We start from the raw sequence: 24,444 nt of genomic DNA, 5'->3' as shown, positions 1-24,444 counted from the left end.
ATTCAAAAAACAAATACTTTTCAGATGGAATACTTTTCACCCAGATGGTTAGAGAGTCTTCAGGCATCCAGGAAATACCTTGAGAAGCTTCTGTTTGACATCTTCTGAACAATCTGAGGCTTTTCTCTGCTGCTGGTCGGGAGGCACAAACTGGGACCAGCCTAAGCAGAGAGGCCGCTAATGTCCCCACTTAAGTGTCCTTTTGATGTGACATTAGGGCAGAAATGGGTCTTGGAAAAGTCCCATGTGGGCAGTATGTCTGTGAAGGTTCTCAGTCATCCAGGTCATCGTAGTCTAAGGAGCTTGGAAAGAAAAGCGTCTGGACTTCTTTGAGTTGCTTGAAGACGTTTCACCTCTCATCCGAGAAGCTTCTTCAGTGGGCTCTATGAAAGCCGCTCTGGCAGCGGACACACAAAAGGGCTGGGCCCCTCCTGTGTGTGCTGACATTTAACGCTTGAGGGTTTTTCTTGTGTCTGAGCTGATTAGCGCTAAAATAATACAGGATAATAATACAGCTGTGTCAATGTGTCGTTTTTTCACCTTCGCACTGATCCCCGGATCCCCACAAGTTTGAAGACATTTTTGAGACTCAAAATGTGGTTTTAGTGATAGAGTTACAATTGGGTTATGGTTACAGTAGGTTTAGAGTCAATTAGATGTCCCCACAACAAATGAATATCCGACGTGTGTGTGTGTGTGTGTGTGTGTCATTGTGGGCGTCTCTGTGAGTAGCGCAGCCTTCTCTCGTCAGGCCACTCCCGGGAAGCGCACTGCTGCTCCGCCTCGCACACGGACGCACGGACGCTGTCCTCGCGCGCCTCGGCTGCTGTGCGCTCTCCTCTGTCCGCGCGCGTCTTCTCCTCTTTCTACTGTCCGGATCTAGGGGGGGCGGGGGTGTCGAGGTGGATGCATGTAGCAGAGGATTCACGGCGCAGAGCGAGCAGCATGTAGCAGCACCTGGAGCTCCGCGATCATCGCCCGCCTCCCTCCTCCTCCGGCTCCTCTGCCCTGCCGGAGCGCTCGTTGCTCCTCTCGGGCTGAAGCATCGCCTGCACCGGGATCTTTCCGAGGATTTTTTTTTCTGTAGGGGTGGGTGGGGGGTTTGTTTACTGCACGGGAGTGTGAGCGTGTTCCTCCCCGCCGCTCTGCACCTCTCGGTCGATGGTCGTTGGGGAAGCTTCCATCTTGAGTCCCGTGTCTACCGAGAGAACCATGGCGAGCGACTCCCCGGCACGGAGTCTGGACGAGATAGACCTGTCTGCACTACGGGTAAATTTGTCCCTGCGTGTGTGTGAGTGTATGAGCTGTCTCTGCCTGTGCGCGTGCGTGTGAGTTTGCCGAACACCTGTCCCCCCCCCTTTTCTCCTTCTTCTCCTCTCCATCCTCTCCGGTGATGGATGCGTCTCCCTGCGCCTTCCTCTCCTTTCTTGCTTCTGCCGTGCCTGCGCGTGCACATGAGTTACACTGTGCTGTATGCGTGGGGGGGCTGTGATGCTCGTGATTGAGGAAATCACGTCGGATATCAGAGTGTGGGCTCAGGCAGCCTCTTGTTGTTGTTTGTTCCTTTTTCATTTATTCTAAACAATTGGGACGCGATGTAACGATGCTCCGAGCTGTGCGCGTGCACCAACCCTGTACGCACACACACGTGCGCGTGCGCCAGGCAGCAAGTAGAGGCTGCTGTGTCTGTGGTATGTGGGGCAGATGTTAAGCTGCCTGCTCATTGACACTTTCACAGCACACACAGATACAGAGGCTTGTGGTGCACGCGCTCACTTTCCTCACTCGTGCACGCGCGTTCTGCTCTAGCTCTCTCACACTAACACACAAACTCACACACACACACACTCACACACACCGTGAATAATAGCGACGATAACCGCAACAGGAGCGAGTTCCGCCATTTCGTGATGTTGTGGCGACAGCAGCAGCAGCAGCAGCGTGCACTGACTGTGTGCAAGGGGTTATGTCCGTGCACGTGCGCGCGCCCCCGCCAGGATGTGAGATGTGCAGAAGGAGACAGTGCAGGAATGTGAGAGTGTGTGTCTGTGAGAGAGGAAAACTAATGATAGAATCACATTTGTATAAACTTTCTTATTTTTTAATTCAGTGTGTCTGTCTGTGTGTGTGTGTGTGTGTGTGTGTGTGTGTGAGGCACAGCTCCCCTTTCTTTCTTTGCCGCTTATGCAACACAGATGTACCTGCAGAGTAACGATCAAGTCTGGACATGATCGACCGGGTGGGACTGCAAGCCTGTGTGTGTCTTTGTATCTCTAAAAGGCACACACACAGACACACACAGACACACACATCGCTGGGATAAATAAAGGCAGGAGTCGCTGTGTGTTTTCTTGTAAAAATCCTTTGCAGCCTCCATGAGTAGCTGAAATTAGGTCACCCAGGATGCAGCAGATAGAGCTGTGGGGGGGGGGGGACGTTTGCGTGACGCAAAGCCTGTCGCAAGCACACTCACACTAGCACACTTCCTGTTTCTGCAGAGTCCCAAATGATCTCGTGTGATCCCCTCCTCGTATAGTCAAACCTGCTTCCTCCTCCTCCTCCTCCTCCTCCTCCTGGATGCTCAGGCTGGGGTTAAGCTCTTCTGATAGCTCCGGTCAGATGTTGTATTAATAGCTGTTTGAGGCTCACATGGGGACATGACCTTGGCGTCTGTCACATTCCATCATTTTACAGTTGCCTGCCTGAAATGGGGCTGAGTCAGGAGGGTGAGGTGGAGGGTGGCTTTGTAGATTTGTCGGCTGGCAGAAACAGGACAGGTGAGACGGTCGGGACATTTGAATGAAAGGGGATCGTCGTGTCAACCGAAAGGAGACCGGTCAAAATCATAGCTGTGCATCGGCTCCAGGCAGCATCGTGGTGTTCATAAAACAGTGCAGTCGTGGATGTTTCAGAGACCACAGCCCCTGAGATCAGGCAGCAAAGGTCCCAAAAATCATCCTGCAGATGGAAGGAGACACAAAACACACAGCGCTGCTTTTTATCTTCATCATCTCTGTGGGTCTCTGTGGTTGTTTTGTGTTTCGTTGTGATCATTTTGAGTCTCCTCATGGTTATTTTAAATTTCTTGGTGGTTCTTTTTATTCTTTTTGGTATTCTTGAGAAGCTTTGTGGTCGTTTTGTGTCTCTTTTTGTTTGTTTTTGTCTGTTTATGGTCCTTTTGAGTCTCTTCCTGCTTGTTTTGTGTTTCTTTGTTGTACTGAGTGTGTTTGACATTTTGCAGCTGAAGCCCACAGGCTTCCTGACCCCTTGAGTCTTGAGCCCAGTTGACTCATTTAGTAATCCACTCATTCTTTATAAGACAGTCAATGCCATCTCATCTGGTGTCTCAGCAGTATCCGCTTAGCCGCTCAGCTGTTGAGAAGTCCCAAAGTTCAGTGGTTAGGCCCAAAAGTAGACGTGGAACATTGACGCTGTTTAATCCAGTAGTTTGGAAATAACCTGAGATCCCTAGAAATGATCATCAAAATGACTCGATTTATGCAGAAAAGCCTGTAGCTTGAGGCTGAACCGGTTTGTCTTTGTTAGAGGTTTGTTTACAGCTCAGCGTGAGCGTCTATATGTTCCAAAGATGTTTTTCTCAGCCAGTGACTGAGCAGAGTGCTGATGTCTTACAAAGGAATGAGAACAATGACAGCGTTATTCACGTTGTTCTTTTGGGTTTCGACTGTGGTTTTGCTGCACTGTTGAATTTGCAGAAGTGGAGATGATACCTGTGGCAGACAATGGTCTCGGCCCTGCTGCATCGTTTTGCGTTCACAGAGCTGCACCGGCACTCAGCTCGTGTATGCAGTACTCCAGTATAACAGGCTACAGTTTAAAGAAGGGGTTAGCGAAGGAAAACCTCGAATCCTGAGAGGATTAATTAGAGGTAAAAGGAATATTTCTGATGCACAGCTCGTGAGTTTCCTCAAATATGTGCAGGAGGTGTAGCGATGACTCTGTTGTGGAAAATGCTGGTCCCCAGCTGCAGGCTGCTTTTGGATGCAAACTTGTGTTTTACATGTCAGTGTGAAATCTCATTAGCCGCCCCTCAGGTTAAATGCAGACCTTTGTTTCTGTAGCTTTTCCCTTCATTTGCCATCCAAATTTCTTCTTCACGTCAGGTGTTTCTCATACATGTGTGGTCTCACGGTTGGTAAAAGCCGTGCACAGGTGTGTGTGTGTGGATGCACGCTAGGCTCGTTCCTCCAGGATTAGATGTACTTCTGTTTGACCTTGACTGAAAAGGAACACTGCTTTTTAAGCTAATCCCCTTCAGGAGGCTCTGCTGTAACAGTCCCAACGCTCTCCTGTGGCCTACTGTACACCAACACACACAGACACACATGCACGCACACGCAGGTGTGCTAATACCAAACACACACCACTCAGGTATGCTTAAAGATCCACATGTGTGTTTTGGGAGGTTTGCTGAATTTTAATAAACCTGAAGATAAGATTATCTCGTGTGTGTGTGTGTGTGTGTGTGTGTGTGTGTGTGTGTGTGTGTGTGTGTGTGTGTTTATATGTGGGTGGGATTTTACCTGTGTTGGTTGTACCTGTGTGTGTACCATGTGTTAGTAATTGTACATAACATTGCATTATAATAAGAAATAAACAAATTTTTTTACATTTCAAGGGAAGATTTAAAACCAAATATACGTTTTTCTCTGGCCTGGGCTGATTTGACCCGTCTGCACTGATTTGGTGTGAGGTGCCAGTTTTGGAGACGCTCACTTTCTCCTGACTGCAGTGGAAACGGCACCCTGTGGCACCCAAAGAATGTCTTTTTTCAAAATGTCCGCAGGAACTATTTTTTTTTCAGAACTCCACCTGACAGTCGGATCACTGTGCAGAAGGAAGTGGTGAGAGGTTTGTCTTGCCATTGGCTGAACTGTAGTGTTAGTTAGCTGTGTGCTTCTTTATACTGCAGTTCAATAGAAAGGAAATATTTTTGAGTGAACAGCTCAGCTGGGGGTGCTCCCCTTAATGTTTCCATCCCGTCACGATGCTCTTTCAAACTATTAAACTTCTAGAAGCAAGTCCTTCCACTTGGCTGCCATCTTGGTCAGGTATTTTGAAGTTCTTTATCAACGTACGTTTCCCATTAATGTTAAATTTAACCATCAGTGTGGTGTACCGAATGAATTGATTAAGGTGTTCAGTGGCAATGTTAGGTTTCCAGTATTCAGGAAGCAGTAAAAAGTGACTAAGTTAACTGACATTAACAGGAATAGATCTGAATAATGGGTGTTTTTTCCACACGGTCCACCGAAACTATAATCTAACTTTTCCATGGCAAGATGAGAGATCACAAAGTCAGATTCTGGTGAATAAGAGGCATATCTGGCTCTGCTGACTGAATCGAGTCTGTAAGAGTAATGCAGAGGTTATCCACTGAAGGACTAATAACAGTGTGGTGACAGTGGGAGGCTTTTTATAGGGTAATACCACAGGTATGCGTTGTTCAGTCAACCTTTTAATGAGTGCATGCATGAAGGTCAAATTCCACTTTGGATTGCTTCATCCTTCTTCTGTCCTGTTCAGCTGTGAATCACAGTTAAGTTCTCCTGAATAACGTTGTGTTTTTGTTCCTTCTCTTCCCTCTTTAACCTCTACCTCCCACTCTCCTGTCTCTCTTTCACACCCAGGACCCAGCCGGTATCTTTGAGCTGGTCGAACTGGTTGGGAATGGCACCTATGGGCAGGTCTACAAGGTAAGGCAGTGTGCAAAAACAGGCTATCTTTTCCTTGATGTGAAGTCCCCTGTATTGTGTGGAATTAAATCCATGACAAGAGGCAGTGGCAATGGCAGAGCCATTTTTATTCTTCATCAGTCACAGCTCTAAAAAAACCCTTAGTCTCACCTTGTATGGGCCCTTTGTGTTGCCCCTCAAGTCATCTCTAAAACTGAAAAGACTTTTTAGCTCCTTTCTTTTTAAGCAACCCCCGGGGTAAAAGCAGGTTTTCTTCTGATTGGCCAGCTTCTGGAAACCTCCAGAGGGGCAGCACCCAGTGATTTCTGATCTGCTACCCTGCTCATGTTGATTACTCTTAAAAAGGAACTTAAATCTTGAAGGTTTAGATTTGTTTACCCTTAAATCTGAAATTAAATCATCATGTATGCAATAAGGAAACAGATAATTGTTCGCTTTTAATGTAAATACCAATAGCAAGAATCATTTTCCTGATATTAACGATTCTGTGGCTGTTTTGTATTCACAAGTTGACGAGGGCGGAAGGAGGGGTCAGTAAAAATTTGACTTTAAAAGCAGGAAGCTGCTGTTTCCTACCAGTTTGTTTCCTCGTAATGGTCAACCACAAACCTCAGAGTGTTTCACAGAATATAATAAAATGTTTTCATTTGTCAGTGATTTGTTCTGCTGAACGTGGTGTTAGATTAATTACATTGTGTCACGTAACTCTGAGAACCACTGAAGGCAAAAAGCTGCCCTACTTTTTTACCGTTATTGTTGCTCGACTTGTTTGTAAATGTTGTCTTTTTTATTGTGATGTGAGCTTTGAGAGACTCCTCCGTTGTCTCTGAAACAAGCTCTCACAAATGTCATCCCATCTCATTTTTGACTAAAACTGAAGTTACTACTGACTTTCTCTTAAGACGCCCACGCTGGCTGTAAAAGCAGAGAGGCTGTGTGTGTGTGTGCGTGTTTATATGTGTGTGTTGTCTCACTTTGAAAGCAATTAACACACTCAGACATGTCTGCTGATGCACACAGAGCTCCAACAAACTCGTTCCGTCTGCTGGATGTTCTGTATTGATCGTTTCAACGAGGTGACGCCTCCTGTGTGGAAATGATTGATAGAACGAAATTAACCTGTGCTCGTTCTCAAGGCATCCTGGGTAAATTAAGACCTTGTGTAAAGCAGGAGACACCCTGCTTGTTTCAGCAGTGGGAAAGAACAGAGGTTACACTAAAAAAAAAATCCGAGCAAACTTTAATAATGGTTCAAAGATGAAGTTTTATGTTCTTATTACCCTTCATATATTTTAACTGTTGTTGCAGTAACACTCTGGAGAAACCACACAACTTGAACACCAATAGCAGCGAGGAGTGCGATGCATGCCATCCTACTGTTATAACAGCGTCTATTGCACATGTTGCACAGCTATAGCATTCCTATTTGAAAACTATATTGCACTTATAAAAGGTAATGAAGATCAGTCCAAATGTATGCAGGCAGACCGGTCCACAGTGGGGATGGGTGAGGTCTTTTAAAACGTCACAGGCCATGGTTGGGAGCAGTGTTGGTCAAGTTTTAAAAAGTAATTAGTTACTGCTTACTGATTACTTCTCCAAAAAAGTAATCCTGTTCCTTTACTGAGTACTTATTTTCAAAAGTAATTAGTACTTAGTTACAAAAGCAACATGAATACATAATAAAGCAGTAGACCTTTTAGCCTAATTCTATTTTTTCTGCATAATCCATCATATAAAACTGAATCAAATGGAAAGCCTCTTTCTAAAAATGGTTTTATTAGTTTTAATCTTTTAATTTTATGCCCATTGCATTAAGCAAAAATTAATTATATGCAACAGTCTTTCACTTGAAGAAATTGTTTAACATTTAAACCTATTTTCTGCATTTTCCAGCATATAAAATTAATGTTTTGTGTTTACACTCACTCTTTGCAATAGATGCAAGTAAAACACAGCAAAAAATAAATAAAATCAAAGATTTAACGGCACTGAGTCCTGTCACTCTGAAATCTGTTTTCACCTGTTTAGCACGAGTGGGGCGGGTGGAGGTTTGCCCGGTGCCACAGCCGTCAGTTGGGGGGATCTGGGGGTTTCTTTGTGAATGTCACATTACCGTGGCGGCGTGCTCAGATATGAAGTTTAATTTTTCACTGTAGAAGGAAGTTCCCACGCAGAGTGTACAGCGGATGCTAATGTTTTTGTCACTTTTTACAGAGTCAAACTCAAAGTAAGGGCAGTACGCTGCAACGGTCGTACCATTGTGATCTGCACACGTCTGTTACCACGAACGTTGCACCTACTTACGTCATTGTCATGAGACACTCTCACAAACAAACTCACGACGATTTAGTAACGCAATAACGCAGCGTGCTTACAGGAAAGTAGCAGTAATCTAATTACTTTTTTGCAACAGTAATCCCTTACATCAATGGTCCCCAACCTTTTTTGTGCCACGGACCTGTTTATGTCTAACAATGTTTTCACGGACCGGCCCAGGGAAACCAAGTTAATGATAAAAACGATAAAAAAATAATGATAAAAACCCTGAAAACCATTAATTTCACACCCGAGCCTCAATTTTCGCGGCCCGGTACCAAACGACTCTGGGGGTTGGGGACCACTGCCTTACATTACTCGTTACTCGAAAAAAGTAATAGGATTGACAGATGGGATGAGGTGTTTGTGATGTTATGAACGTCAACATTTAACATTTAACATTGAGATGAAGCTCTTGGGTTTTTTGCAGTTCCTCTGAGCATTGCACAGTCTGACCTTTGGGTGAATTTCCTGGAAGGACTGGCAGCTGTCATGAATGTTTTCCACTTGGGAATTATCTTTCTCTCTGCAGAATGATGGACTTCAAATTTTTGGGAGGCTTTGCTTCTCTAAGATCATTGCTGATGTCTTCAACACACACCTGAATTCTTCACAGCAGCAAACTGTCAGAACGTTTGCTTTTATAGAGGTGCTCACATAGGGCTGTTCGCTATAACGATATATATCGGATGACGATATAAAAACGTCTATCGTTTCCTATCATGCTATCGTTTGTTTTGTGGTGTCGCAAAATAAACTGTTTGCAACAATATTTTTTCGTCATTTTGACGGTCACTGTAGTGGCTATATTAATTTCTTAAAGTTCTCTCTTTCTCTTATATTTAAAATATCAACACTACGAACGGACAAGCAACTGTTTTTACACGTTGTCGTTAGCAACAACGACAGTAATCCCAGCATGTGGCCCCGCTGTTCGCTTCTTTATTTTCCACATAAACCTTTCACAATAAAGCCGAAGATCCTGTTGAGATTTTTCAAAATAAACGGAAATGATGACAAACAGGGGACCAGTCCAAACAAATCGAGGACCTTATTCCTAAACGAGGGGCTCCCTCTGTAGCATGGACATGGTTTGGTTATGAAAAAGTCTGACACGGACCAGAAAACTGTACTATGCAAATTATACAGGAAACCGGTCCCCACCACAGACTCAAACACGGCGAACCTCTTTTACCACCTATGCAAGAGTCACATGAAACAGTATGGAGAGAGTGGAGGGTGAGAAGCAAAAAAGAGCCGTCAGGTGCTCAAAATAAACCTTAGACTCAAATGTTAGAACAAGCTTTTCCCAGCAGCACGTTGTGTAATAATTGTCGGGACGATAAATGTCTCATATCGGGATATGAGATTTTGGTCATATCGCACAGCCTTACACTCACACATGCTGATGATCGGTTAATAAGATGCGTTTGATCAGCTATACCGGACTGCTTCTTTCTATTGAAGTAGTGACGGTGTACTTACTTACTTACTTACTTACTTATATGATAGTATTGCATGGTAGTGCACTTTCTTTTTCACATGACTGTTGCTAAACGACTGCAGTCCTGACGTGTCACTTTGTCACTTTGCAAAGTAAGATTTTATTTTTATACCGGAAGCAAATTGCTCAGTAGACTCTCTGGGCTATGCTAGAAATTAATTCAGATTAATTAATGTGACGCGTCTCCATTTCCACTATAATTAGCACTAAATTATTCTCTAAACTTCATAAGAAATTGCAATTATGTGACTGATGCTTTGAAGGAAATTACAGTGAGGCATCAAATGTTAGATATGAGTGAAAACATTTGAAAGGGGAAGTCGAGCGCTGTAATGAAAACACTTAGTTTCTGTCCAGTTTTGTGACATTTATTGAACTAAAGCAGAATCCTTTTTTTCATTCATCCTCCCTGCCAACATTTTCAAGCAGCTTTCAAATCTTTTTTCCACCCTCGGGGCTGCTGACGCCTCCCCTCCCGGCTCCCGGTTTTTAGCAATCTTTCACAGTTACAGGCCGTGAGCGAGCAATGAAGGAGAAATATCTGAATGATGCTGAAAGGCTGCTCGTGGAGGGCGTTGAAGCATGAAAGATACACTTTAAGTTTACATTTCACTACGGACGTTTCGCTGACACCACCGAGACTGTTCAGCAGATTTGGTGCGTTTTTGACCTTTTGATCGCGCTTGTTTGGAGTTTTCAAAGCTCACACTGGAGGGTTTGACCACTGAGGAGGCCGCTTTGGTTTTTACTGGATTTGATTAATCAGTGAATGAGCTCTCACAGAGTGGAGTTTATTCAATCTGTTGTATCGATTAAAGCACAGAGAGGCTCCTCCAGCCTTCAAGCTTTCGCTCTCTCAGAATATCTCCCTCTCATTTTGTCTCACTGTGCAGGCCTCATTGATAATAGAGTCTTTATTCACTCAGCAGGTTAAATAAGGAATCTCACGCAGCCACATAGCTAAGATGCAGGAAACTTGCATGCTTTTCATGCACAGATATGCAACAATGACACACGTTTCTACAGAGGTGCAAAAGTAAAAGACTGGCTCTGGTGCTGGATCCGGTTTATAATATCTCCAGCAAAGCCTTCACACTCATTCATCTCTGTTCTCATCTCCATTAGATTCCTGACAGCTGGAAAGCTTTATTCGGAATCAGCTGCAGAGACGCGGCATAAATGGAAGTGTTTGATTTTAGCTCAGAAAGTGAAGTCGCTGTTCTATAAAAGGAGGTCTGAAGACAGGAGCTGCCTGTCGGAGGTGCTGATGTCACCGGCTTTTGTTTGCCATGTATTTTGGTTTCTTCCTCTGAATGCAGCATTCAGAAACACTTTATACTGCAGTCTGCAATTTACAGGAGATTTAATTGTATGAGGAAAGAACCAATAAAAACACTGGCTGGCTCCTGCTGTGACTTAAATGAAGGCACAGCAGAAGAAAACAAGACTGTAGGGAACAAATGGGCATTTTGGAGGAAATAGAAGATAAATGAAAGCATATGCATACAAGAATAATTGTAACAGGTTAGCCTACGGCGTGGCTTCCTGTGGGTGTTATTGCTACAGTGTCATATTAATGTTGCTCTAGGACTATCAGTTCAACTTTTTTTGACAAGTCGCAGCAATAAATAAAATAAAATATTGGCCAAACATCGTAGAGTTTCTGCAGATGCTGTTTAGATGCGTGCAAACCAAATGCAAACCTAGATCTCTACAGACGCACATTCGTGCTCAAAAACTGCCTCTGTCGCAGGTGAGACCCTTGACTAGCCTGATTGGCAACAGAACTGCTCCCCCTAGAGGTGGCGAGTTTTACTGGACAAAAACAGGATACAGCTTTACTTAACTGTTAATTTATACATTGAATGAGAATAACAGTAAATGGGGGAAATAAGGTTAAATGTTGCTTGAGGTTAGCTTCTAATTCAAATATCATATATTTATTTTTTCTATTCTGGTATTTATTTACATTCAGTTTTGTAAGTTTCAGTTTTCTTTAAGGTGTAACCGTCTTCAAAATGTGGAGCACACAAAGCACTTGTTAAAATAACGGTGACTCTATATATTTTATATATGTCTGTAATCCCTTCTGTAGTGTAGAGGATTAAAGTCCACATAAAGGTTAGATTATGTTGCCTTAAAAAGGATCAAACACGAGATTTTCACTCGAGAGACGGTAGTTTATGTTATATATGAAGTTATTTGTTCATGTTCCATGTACATGTAAGTTTGCAGTAAAAACAATAGGATTAAATGATTAGGTACAAAAATATGATTTATTTGTTCATGTTTCTGCTAGCATAAACTGCTGGCAGAAAGCCTCGAAGGCAAACTTTTTCTGTGTGTGTTGTTTTTCGACGTGTTGCAAAACTATGACATCACATTAGTCAGTTCATGTGATGGCCTGGGGAAACATACCAGCCTGCGTGGTTACCTTCCTCTTTTGTTGTTTCTTCTCTTTCTGCAAAGCAAAACTTGTTCAATGTTGCTCTGGTTTGCTGATGAGTGCCTGCATGCTCGTTGAGTAAATTGGAGTTTCTGCATCTGACACTTCTTTGTAACTTCCTGAAACGGATTCGGAAACTCTTGTGCCCACTTCGCACAGCAGTTGGCCTCATGTGGAGCTGAGAAAGTAGCCACTCTGAACAAATGCAACACTGTCAGTGTCTTCCAGGAGTCTCTGTCTAAAAATGTGCTCTGGTGAGTCACATCTCTGTGTGACAGCAGGATTATCAGCCCGACCTTGAGTCTGGCCGCTCTCTGCAGCTGGACACACTTTGGCCTTCAGACACCTTTTACACAGCGGTTTATTTCGAGCTTATCCAGACGTTAACTGTCTAAGCTGCAAAGCGGCATTTTAGCATGAAAACTGCTGCATGTGTGTTTCAGCAGTCTTCAGTTTGCAACAGAGTTCCAGGTTTTCTGCATTTAGCTGGAAAGAAGAGCTCGTTCTTTGAAGACAGTTCCTGGGAATACTGGCATCTCACTTCCTGGCATCAAACCCCAGAGATTAGTGCAGACACTGGTACATGATTCATGCAGTGAAATAACAGTGTGCAGTACATCACAGGCTGCATTGTACGTGTAAGTGTTACTAATCGTTCCTTTTTTAGAAATGATCAGCAGAGATTAATCAGAAAATGACCTTTGTTATGGTAGATAAGTCATTTCTGTAGGAAACCAGAAGGTGAGTCATGACAGAAAAGCTGATATGTGTTGCCATAAATAATTGGCTTGGATTTGAAAGCAGACCTACAAGAAAAGAATCATAAACGGACAATCTTAGTTTCAGCCGTGTCTCCAGGTTTACAAGCACACATATGTTTGAATTTCTGGGATAGTTCATCTGGAAAAGTGGAAGCAAAAATCAACTTTCCAAAGGATAAATTAAATCCCAGGGTAGCCTCAATCATGCCCTGTTTATCATCTATTTTGCCCTAAATGGAGCTGTAATTTACAAAATAAAGATTGTTGTGTTGTGTTAAATAAAACTTTTTTGGTGATTAAGCCCATAAAGTTTTTAGGTCAGTTTTTGTTGACGTCGTAAAGTGAGAAGTCAGGTCACTTTCTTATAGACGTCCATACAGAAAGATATTCCAATTCTAGTAATATAATGGACATGGATGTAATCTGTAGACTCTCAGCTTTCATTTGAGGGTATCCACATCCACACTGGATGAGGAGTTTAGGAGTTTCAGCCCCTTAACATGTGCCACATGACAAGGTTCAAGCCACTCGTAAGCCTCAACAATAGAAAGGCTAGATTGAACTAAAACATCCAAAAATCCAGCACAAAATGGAAAAAACATTCTTTGGACTGATGAAGGATCAACCTCTACCAGAATGAAGAAAAAGGTATGGAGAAGGCGTGGAACAGCTCATGATCCATAGCATACACATCAGCTGTAAAACACGGCAGAGGCAGTGTGGTGGCTTCGGCGTGCATGTGGCACTGCCAGTGGCACTGGGACACTAGTGTTTACTGACATTTAAAAAAAGAACTTTTGTTAGGAGCCAACAAGAAGAAATAGCCTAAACTGCACGTGTTGCAAAAATGTTGACTAAAATCACGACTCTGACACTTTTCTCCTCCACAGGAGATCTTATTGTGGGGTGCTAGCTCTTCAGGTCTACCGCTATCACTCGTCTTATAGCCACAGTCGTCCTGAGAACCCAAGCTAGTAGCATTAGCATCCAGAGCTGTAACGCTGGCACAGCTGTCAACAATATATGGTGAACTGATCTGTTAGGTTAAACCTTTCTCCCACAGATTGTTTTGCTTCCTCCTGGTTGACTGATCTGATCCGTAGCGTACATCCTGCTAATTTGAAAGGCAACAAGGTAAAATATCAACTGATCCACCCGGGCATCTGTTAGAGAGAATGTAGGCATTACCCTCACTTAAGTTTTGGGGTCTGCAATTATTTTTTTATATAGTCTGATAGCAAAGCTCAGATATGTTTCTGTACTAACCTCTCATTCTTTATTTTTAACACACAAGAGACTATAAGTGCCTAAGGTGAGGAGAGGGAGCTCCCACTGGCACAGAGAAGAAACCGGAGCTGAGATGTGCAAGCAGGGAGCCCGTGGAAAATTAATGTAGTGTTTCAGGGCTGGAAATAGGACGGTAATGACAGCAGTGCAGTTTGTGTGATGAATGTCAACCCGAGTCTGCACTTGACATCCTCTTTGGGTAGGAATGAGCACGGCTAGTCGACCAGACGTTTGAACGTTGCTGCCTTCGTTAGCAGAAATACTCATTTAATTCATATTTCAGCCATGTTTGTAGTCAGCTATGGGCTAACACTGGCTTATTTTGCCACTTATGCAGGATGTGGCTCTGAAGGGTTGTATGGGACAGCTTTGCTCCAGGTGTCACAGCACACCTGGCAAATTTAAGGTGCAGCAGCGGCTCAGTTGTGACAACCAGACTCAGCCTCAGTCAGGGCCAGATGTGGCCCAGGTGTGGGCCAAACATTCATTTGGGTGTCAGATTTAAGTTTAGGCCTTAGAGCTCTACAGACTCTTTGACATTAAAAAAATGGCAATCAAGAGTCACTATTGCTTTAAAGTGTGACACCAAGAAGTGCTGACATCCATACCTGTCGAGTTAGGAATGACATCATTTTCACTTTCGTTGCCACTGACGCGCCGTGGCACCGACACAACAGCAGATCTGAGTTTCTCTGAAACTGAATTGTCTCTGACAGCATGGCAGTATTTCATGCCTTGGGAATGACGATAAGCTAGTCTAGCTGCTGCCAGTATGGAGTTTGAAAACAAAATAACAGCCTGATGTTTGGTGTATTTTGGCCTCCAGTGTTTGCTTTTAAGCTCCTTTAAAACAGAGAATAATGCTTCTTTGAAACTGTGGTTTTCATATTTTCGGTTGTCCTTTCGCAGTCACTCCTAAAATGCCAAACGTGGTGAATTTGTGTATTTCTGCGACAGTAGGACGCAGACAAAAGCCCACGCTGGTTGCACAAGCGTGCCGTTTCCAGAGGACGTGTTGTTACATTAGAGAGCAGAGAGAGAAACGCTTATTTGTGTCTGTCAGTCTGTTTCTGTCGTAATGTGTCGGGGCTTGTGTTCAGGTTAGGAATGCGAGGCTTGTCTGAACGCGGGACCCGAGGTGTGTTTTTACGCCTGAGGCAGCCTCAAAAGGATATTCTGCCCTTTTCTACCTCCAGTCATCCTCCTCCTCTGCCTCCTCCTCACCCGCCACCTCCCTCTGTTCTCCCTCTGCTGCTATCTTTATCTCTCTCTCTCTCTCCCTGTATATGTGTGGATTCAGGTGCTGTTTGAATGCAGCTTCCTCATGCCGCCCGGCCTCTGCCATAATCCCGCTCGCACGCACACACACACGAACACACGCTGGGAGCTCTGTGTCACCTTTGGGAGATTTGGCTGGCCGGCCGTCAGCGTCGGAGGAAGAGAGATAGCAAAACAAAGAGGCTCTCTGAGATGCTATCTCTTCCTCTCATCTCCCCGCCGTTATCTGCCTCGCCTTTTATTGCCCCATCGTGCTGGATCGCTGCCATTTGTCCTGCAGTCACAGCAGCACTTCACACACTTAACCCGAGGTCCAGGCAGCAGGTTTACTGACTTTTTGAATTATAACTTAGCTTCACCTGCACAAAGCTGCTGCCTATTAGTGACTTCGCCCTGTACCCAAGAAGACCTTTAAGAAAAAGAGTGAGACAGGCTGCTACTTTGTCAGACTGTAAAGGTGCTGTTATGTTTAGAATAATTAGTCAGAAAGTTATTGATTGATTTGTATGAGAACTTGATCCAAGGTGGGGCTTGGTTCAGCCTGGGAATGAGTAACTTCTGGAGATCTGGATCTGGATCCAGGAATTTTTGAAAAGATTCTTTTCCATTGTGAAACAGGCCAAGTCATACGTTTCAGCTTTATCTTGATCTTAATGTTCGCATGAAGGAGCAACGCTGTGGTGCAGCGGTTAGCACTGCTACATCACAGCAAGAAGATCCTGTGATCAAATCCACCATCTTTCTGTGTGGGGTCTGCATGTTCTGCCTCCCACGCTCTACAGACATGCAGTTATCGAGGTAGCTGGGAGAGGCTCCAGCCCCCCGTGAACCTGTGTTAGATTAGTGGACGAGATTGGATGGATTCTCCTAAGAAAATATCATAAATTCATGGCTGGTGTGGAGCGTTTCCATGTGCAGTATTTAAATCACAGCCCTGGACAGTTCAGGCTTCAATGAACAAAGCTTATATACAGAAAGAAAGATGATTAAAATCATGAAATATCTCTGATCACCATCATTAGGCACTTCGTGTTTTATTTTATTATATTAGTGCATATTGTTTTATACTTCCTGCCTTCTTTGTGCCACACCTGTCAGTTAATCGCCTGCCTCAGTGTATCATGTACCTCCTGCCTCACTTACACTCGAGCTTTCCAACATTCCTCATATTTTGATCATTTTCTCGTGCTTGGCCTTTCCCTCTTTATTTATTCATTTCTTTTTTTGCCCTTGGATGTTTGTTGCTTGCTGATCATTATTGCAGCAGTTCTCCAGGTTTCTAAAGCATTTTCAAAACTTTTCTTTGAGCATTGGCGGTTTTTCAGTCCACTTTACACTGACCTATGAGTGTGACCTCATTAAAGCATAAAACAGGAACTAACTGAAGCAATAAATCAGTGTTGTGTCTACACAGCTTAGTAAAGAACCTTGTATCACATTGATTGTTCACATTTCTTAGCTGAAACTATGAAAAATGCCAAAGATAAATGACAGACATATAATAGTATTTTTGCACCATCAAGGTGATTCCCAAAGAGCTATTAGTTAAAAACATACCACATCTAAGCATGATGTACAGTGTGTCCTTAAAAATGTGAGAAAACTGGACAAGTGGAGAACAGAGGATGAAGTAGAAGGCCTGAAAATGATCTGCAGTGAATAAACAGTCGCTGGAAGTTATTAAGAAATAGTAAAAAAAAAAAAAAAATCTAGCAAAGATCTGAGACAGAACCTGAGAGATGCATCTGGACATTCAGTGTATGCATCTACTGTTCACTGAGGCCTCATCAGGAGAGAGGTCCAACAGTTACAGTCCACAGCCATCTGTAAACCACAGTGGGGGTCTGTCATGGTCTCAGGCTGGATTTCACCCAATGGTGTAGGAGATCTTCTCCAAAAAAAGTGCGATTAGATACAATACCATCTGGAAACAATGACCCCAAAGAGACAATGCACTGAAAACATACATGACTAGAAAAGCACACTATCAGTCTCCACAGAGCCCATCCTCAACATTCCTGAAGCAGTGATGTTGACAGAGAACAGAACAAAAGACAAACATCCAGAGAAGAACTTTAGTGTCTGAGAATTATTCCTGATGACAACTTAAAGAAATGACAAAAAGCCTCTGTCGAAGGGTGAAGGCGGTCATACCAAATGACTTTCCATGTTTCCATGAATTACTGCATCTTTTTCCCATTCTCCTGCAGAATATAAAGGAATGAGTGGTGGCTCAAGACTTTTGCACAGTACTCTATGTTATTATGCAGCAGTTTTGGTGGTCTAGCCCACTTGCGATCAAATTATTTGTTTGCGGCCCCTGAGCTAAAATGACTTTGACACCCCTGCTGTAAAAGATGTTTCGGTGTAATTAATCAGTTTTATTCTCGCCGTGTAAATAAACAGACAGCAGGAAAGGTGCGTGTGATTTGTGTTTATTCGTCAGGTTTTTCCCGACTGTTAGGCCAGCTCAGAGTTTAGAGCTGTGCACATTTTCTCATGCAGAGGTACGAGAACACGACACGTTGTTTGTTATTGAGACCCATCAGAGTGAGCATGAATCAAGCTTTACAACGACATTAATGGACAGGTTTGCTTTGTGGGTTCCACTTCTACCTGTCTGTCATACAACTGACTGGGAGACAGTGGAGACTAAACCAGTTATCATATTTTAAAGGGAGGCTGGTGTACACTTGAGCTTTTAATGGCAGCCGGTGGGTGAAGGTTGGAGTCGGTTCACAGCACATCTACTAAAATGGCATCTGACTACAAAGGTTCCGATTGGATCGTTAACGACAGATCCAAGGTCAGCTTTCGGTAAAATGTGACTGGCATTGTTAGCACGCTGTGAACCATCAGGCTGGTTTTTAGATCAGTTTAAAGCAAAAACTGTGACATTTTCCTAAAATTATTGATGATTCAAAAGGCTGAATTATCGAACACTTGGCACAGGTGAAAGAAAGCGAGGGAGTCGGCGCGATGAAACAGGAAACAAAAGATGTGAGACGCACAAGAGAGACGGAGAGAGAACAAGAGACTTTCCGTACTCCGAGGTGATTTCAGCCTGTCAGATATATTCAGTGTCTGATGCAACGCTGAGTAACCGAGACGCCGTCTGCGTGAGTGTGTGTGTGTGAGCTTGTCTGTTTCAGCGTGTGTGTCTGAATCTGAGGGACTCACATGTGCAAGTGACCCAGTGTGTGAAATATCATGGCCTCCTAACACACACACATGTACACACACACACACACACACACACACAAACTGCCATCGCTTTGCCTCCTCCAACCCCACATTCATTCATTGCCCTCACTGCCAGGCCTGTTGCTAGGTTACCATTAGGAAATGGTGTGTGTGTGTGTGTGTGTGTGTGTGTGTGTGTGTGTGTGTGTGTGTGTGTGTGTGTGTGTGTGTGTGTGTGTGGTGAGGTGGATGAATTTCCACTTTCTCGCTTTAACAGCTGCTGTGATACCGGCTTCGCTTTGAAGGAGGAGGAGGAGACGTTAGACTCAGTGTTGGATTTTAGTTCAGCTTCACTGTAAATTATTTAAACTCTAAGTCGTCACAGTGCTGAAAAAATGGGAGCTAACAGGCTGCGGCGATGTGCCCTGCAGTGAGCGCCAGGCCTTTGCCTTTGGAAAGACAAACCAGAGATTGAAGCCCTAAGTTGAACAGTTTTCTGAAGACTTTGCACAGCTTTATATTTTAAATGCAGAGTTAAACCCATGGTTATCAATGATGCTCACAGACATCATATCTGCAGCGTCTGGGAGTATAAAGTATCAGTGAGTCCTCGGCAAGGGGCGCTGACCATGAATGAATTATTTTATTAATGGGACAGTTGTTTGCACTTATTAGGTACAGCTAGACTTGACATGATAGCATCCATAATGTAAATCTGTCGTTCCGAAGGTGCTCTGCTGGATTAAGATCTGGTGACTGTGGAGGTCATGTGAGTACAGTGAACTCACTGAGGTGATTTAAACTGTGTGACATGTTGTGTTATGTTGCACAACATGAAGTTGGGGACACTGGTTATGAAGAGATGGACATGGTCAGCAGCAATACTCAGATAGGTTGGTGTTTAAATGACGCTCAGCTGTTACTACACCATTACACCACCCGCAGCCTGAACTGTTGATCCATGGATCCATGCTCTGTGTTGTTTTTCCCAAATTCTGACCCTACCATCGGAATGTTGCAGGAGAAGTCAACACTCATCAGACCAGACAACGTTTTACAATCTTCTGCTGTCCAGGTTTGGTGAACCTGTGAATTGTAGCCTCAGTTTCCTCTTCTTAGCTAACAGGAAGGACACTTGTTGTGGTCTGCTGCTGTGGAACATCAGTTTCAAGGTTCAACATGTTGTGTTGTGCACTTCTGCATACCTTGTTTGTTACAAGGAGCTATTTGAGGTACTGTTATCGTTCCAGCAGTCTATCAGCTATTCTCATCTAATCTATAACATCAATAAGGAAGTTTGTTCCCAGAGAGCTGCTGCTCGATGCTCAGTGTAACGTAAAGTATCGATTCTTACTTCTGATTGGCTCTTTGTAGTTTTCATCTGCCTGACAAGCTGCACGTGGCTGAACTCTAGACCAGTCCAAACTTAAAGGTGAATTAATGAGCATAAAATGAATAAATAGTACAGCATGAATATGTAAAAGCATCCCACTTGAATTCAAAAGCAGAGGAGCTCTCAGGTGTTTGCAAAGCACAGTTTCCTGCGACATGTGAAGTGTACTTTCTGGTGATTCATCTTTCACTTCTGTGACAATTAAATGGTTGCACACGTCTGTGAAGTGTAACAGCGACAATAAACAAGCAAGCGCACCGCTTGCTTGTTTATTGTCGCTGGAGGAAGCTGCAGACAGCCACATCTCTCGTGGGCACATTATCTCTTGTGATCAGAACAGTGTGCTGTCAGACAGGATCACGTAGTAGCACATGTGGCAAAAAGTGTGTGAAAGGAAAAAATGCAATCCACTCCAACCATCATAGTTAGTGTGAAGTCATCGGCTTGACAAACAAAAGAGGGATGCTGTACACTCATGTGGCAGCAGCGTTATCCTTTTAGACTCTAATGATTGTAAATATTTACTAAATAAATATCATATTGTATTTAAAAAAAACTTGAAACTAGCAACTGGGACTGTGAATAGATCAGGAAAGTGTTTACTAAGAGCGTGGAGTTCTCTACAGTCAGACTTTTGTTTTGCCCTCTGCTGGCCATTAGAAGAAATACAGGTGTGCGGCACTTCCGGTGCTTTTCTACTCTAATTAATACATTTTTACTAGAAGCTTCATTCAGCCAATCACATGCATGCATTCATTTTTTTCCGTACCCAACATTTACACACACATCCACATAACAGTGAATGCACTGGGAGCAGCTCAGGGTTCAGTATCTTACCTGAGGACACTTCGACATGCCGATTGGCGTAGCGGGTTAGTAGGAGTCCCAGCCGCCCCATAAAAATGAGGCATAATATGATACTTCATATGGGAATGAGACATCAACATCCCCAAGTCTCAAGCAGCCACAAACACAGCTTGTCAGAAATCGAATGCCGGTTCTCTGTCAGCTGTATATTTTCCTCTCCAATCTCAGTGGGGCTCCTCACAGTCCAGTTAGCATGCATACGGGATCACAGTTTGGGTTTAAATGCACACTTTTTTACATTAAAGACATGTTAAAAATCAAACGTCCTCCATCTACATCTACCGGCTTCTATTTTAGTCATTGAGGAAGGCTGTTAAACTCTATTCGACTGCCCTGCATGTTAAAAATTGATGCTGAAGAAGTTCACATTGGGTTACAATCTAAAGCTGCACTTTATCATCATTCTTCTTTGAAGTTTTATGGTAAAGGTATTTTTTTCCAACTGAATATACTGAGCCTAAGGGCTGTTGCTGTTTTTTCGAACAGTATTTGGAACTTGGATCCATAAAAATCTTCTGAGAATACGTCAACCTTTACTGAGACCATATTTGCAAAAGAAAGTCTGATTGTATATTGTACACTTTCGTTTGTCCACAAATTCTGGACAGATGGACAGTACAAAAACATAAATAGGTCCCCAGAAACCAGCTATGCAGAGGGCTAAGACCTGCTCGTCTGGATTCCCATCAGAAATCCCTCCAAAACAAGGAATTAGAGGAAGTAAACTGGGTTTTCTCTGTTCTAAAGAGATTAATGGACGGGAATGTTGAGTAAATGTGTCCTAGATCCAAATCGGTGACTCATGTCTTTGATCTCCTCTTCATCTCTGTTCTTCAGGGTCGCCATGTCAAAACTGGCCAGCTCGCTGCCATCAAGGTCATGGATGTCACAGGCGTGAGTGACACACACTGTCTTTAATCCGGCCTTTCTGTTATACTGGTACCATGTGTGTTATTGGCATTGTGCTGCATCTGTCTCTGTGTTTGTGTGCTTTAGGATGAGGAGGAGGAGATTAAAGCCGAGATCAACATGCTGAAGAAGTACAGCCACCACAGGAACATAGCAACCTATTATGGAGCCTTCATCAAGAAAAACCCTCCAGGAGTGGACGACCAGCTCTGGGTTAGTCACACAAACAGGTTTTGTTAGCTGAACTTAAATCAGTCTAACTGAAAGCTCCACTGACCCACAACAACAATACGTCCTGTATATAGAGATCAAAGGATGAGATGACTGATAGAGGTTTGCAGTGAAAAGCAGAAGTAAACAGTTGATAATAAACCCTAAAACTGCACGTGTGTTTGTGCAGTTGGTGATGGAGTTCTGCGGGGCCGGCTCGGTGACGGATCTGATCAAAAACACCAAAGGGAACTCCCTCAAGGAGGAGTGGATTGCCTACATCTGCAGAGAGATCCTCAGGGTGAGAACCATAACGCTGTCTCTTATGTTTACATGTTTTCCCACAAAGAGGAGAAACCGCGCTAGTGTGAACCGAAGAAACACCCAGTAGTTTCCCAGAGGAACACCGTCAGAGTTTTTGCAAAAAAGAAACAAACAGACAAAACTGACAAGAAAGGAAATTTGTAAACTTATCTAAAATAAATTAAATCAAACTTATAACATTTATATGAATAAATAAATTGCAGATTTGTAAGGAAAAATGCAGATTAATTAATTATATGTACATCTGATTTTGTGTATCTGCATATTTTGGCCTCAAAGAGCAGAACTGAAATAATAAAGCGATGAAGCTCACAGATTAGTGAGCCTCTCCTCTGCCTCCTGCTGTTCTGCTAAAGAAAACTCGCCGTCTTTTGGATCGTAACACGACCTTTGCCACTTGTTTTCCCTTGTCTCCAGGGTCTGACCCACCTCCACCAGCACAAGGTCATCCACAGAGATATCAAAGGCCAGAACGTGCTGCTGACGGAGAACGCGGAGGTCAAACTCGGTGAGGAAGCAGCAACATTTATTCTAAGTTTCATCCTAATTATGGTGACTTGTGTTACAGTTAAAAGGCTCCTGAGGAGCTGCTATGGATGCGTGCTGTCAAAAACATAAAATGTACAGCTCACCACTGCACCGCAGCGCTATAAACAGTGTTTTGTGTGTAGTGGATTTTGGTGTGAGTGCTCAGCTGGACCGTACAGTGGGACGGAGGAACACGTTTATTGGGACCCCGTACTGGATGGCCCCGGAGGTCATCGCCTGTGATGAGAATCCTGATGCCACGTATGACTTCAAGGTAATTTATTCAAACTAACAGTCGTCTCAGGACTGTGCTGTGAGGAGGACGAAGGACGCGGTGAGCTAACTTTAGGCTTAACTTTGTACTAGGATACATCGTCATGGTAACCTACGCTGCACTAAACCACCACTGATTTTCCTGAAAACAGAAGATCGTTCAGCCCTCGGTTTGTGGATACAGACTAAAAATGTTCAAGCCCGTTTTACCACACTGTGCATAATAATGACAACCTGAGAACATCGTCCATGGGCGCTTATATTAGTGACGTGTGAAGCCATTTCACACACTCATACTGGTTTTGTATTGATCCTATTTTTAGTAATGGATTAGGTTTTAGTTCAAATCGATTCTCTGAGGTTAAACAGCACAGCTGGTGTTGCAAAGACGCCAATTTACCTGATAAACGAAAGGAGACTCGGGTGAAGTCATTAGGACAGGATCATATAAGATAAGTGATGATTTATAGAGCTTGTTTTTCCTGCTAAAAGTGTCTCCTCTGTTGGACACGGGCCCCGAGCAAACAATATGAACCAGTCATTCTCAGCCTCCCCAGCTTTATATTAGCACTGGCTTTAAGCTTGAGCAGGAGTTTTCTTCACAGCGAGTCATTCAGTCCAACTTTTTTTTGTATGGGATGACCTGAGACGCTCTCTTGGCTCATGTTTGGTCCTTTTTCGCTGTCTTCATCCTGCCATAGGACAGCATTTGTTTTCCTATAACAGCTCTCTTCCTCCATCTTCTCTTATGAGTCTATATGTATCCCTTCAAATTGCTCATATTTAGTTTTGCGTCTTGATTTAATTACAAAGTTACAGCAGTGCTGTACAGTTTATGGGTCTGCTGATTACCAGCTCAGCTACGCTTCATAAATCCTGTTTTTGCCTGGATGCTAAACATTAGCGTAACAGCTGATCTGATCACGCTGTTGGAGCTCAGCGGTGCCTCAGTGTTTGTTTGATTTGAACTGAAGGAGCATTTAAATTTGTGCTTAATAAGCTGGGACAGGATGTTGTTGCGATCTCACGAGTACAGATCCGGTTTAACAGTGCACGCGTGATTTTCCACACTAGGCAAACAAACCTAAATAAGTACACTTTAAAACAAAGGAAAAGTTAAAGTTTTTCCTGCTTTTCTTTTTTATTAAATTGCCCTCACGGAGATCCTATAGTTCAATTTCTCGTCCGAGTCAAACTGCTTGTAGCTGTGAACAAACAGCGCGCACTGACCTTTAAAAACAATCCCTCTCACATTATATCTGTTGTTTTTTGAGGTTGTGTAATCTCTGATTATTGCTACCCGAGCGCACCGACAGAAACGAGTATCGTTCCTTCAGAGAGCTGAAATCAGTGGGTCTGCAGCGGTTACTGTAAGAGGAGCGCGCTGTAATGTGGACAGGACCAACCCCTGTGGCGAGCTGGTGGAGGATGTGCGCGTACACCAT

The 24,444-nt window shown here is 43.5% G+C and overlaps 1 protein-coding gene across 6 annotated transcripts in view; it reads left to right on the top strand.

Annotated features, from left to right (window-relative positions):
* tnikb (TRAF2 and NCK interacting kinase b) overlaps positions 1-24,444 on the top strand; it is a 59,917-nt gene continuing 35,473 nt past the window's right edge. For 2 of the 6 annotated variants that reach the window (XM_039617129.1, XM_039617127.1), the window contains exons 1-7: positions 3-1,269; positions 5,652-5,717; positions 21,593-21,649; positions 21,752-21,877; positions 22,065-22,175; positions 22,616-22,706; positions 22,870-23,000. In XM_039617129.1, coding sequence (XP_039473063.1) covers positions 1,162-1,269; positions 5,652-5,717; positions 21,593-21,649; positions 21,752-21,877; positions 22,065-22,175; positions 22,616-22,706; positions 22,870-23,000 — 690 coding nt within the window. In that variant the 5' untranslated portion in view covers positions 3-1,161. Of the gene's footprint in view, positions 1,270-5,651; positions 5,718-21,592; positions 21,650-21,751; positions 21,878-22,064; positions 22,176-22,615; positions 22,707-22,869; positions 23,001-24,444 lie in introns of all 6 variants that reach the window. The other 4 variants (XM_031751355.2, XM_031751354.2, XM_039617128.1 and 1 more) reach the window with 3 other exon arrangements.

This window comes from Oreochromis aureus, linkage group 9, assembly GCF_013358895.1.
Source record: "Oreochromis aureus strain Israel breed Guangdong linkage group 9, ZZ_aureus, whole genome shotgun sequence".
Taxonomy (NCBI): domain Eukaryota; kingdom Metazoa; phylum Chordata; class Actinopteri; order Cichliformes; family Cichlidae; genus Oreochromis; species Oreochromis aureus.
The sequence above is the reverse complement of the archived record's forward strand: the minus strand, read 5'-3'. Positions and strand labels throughout refer to the sequence as shown.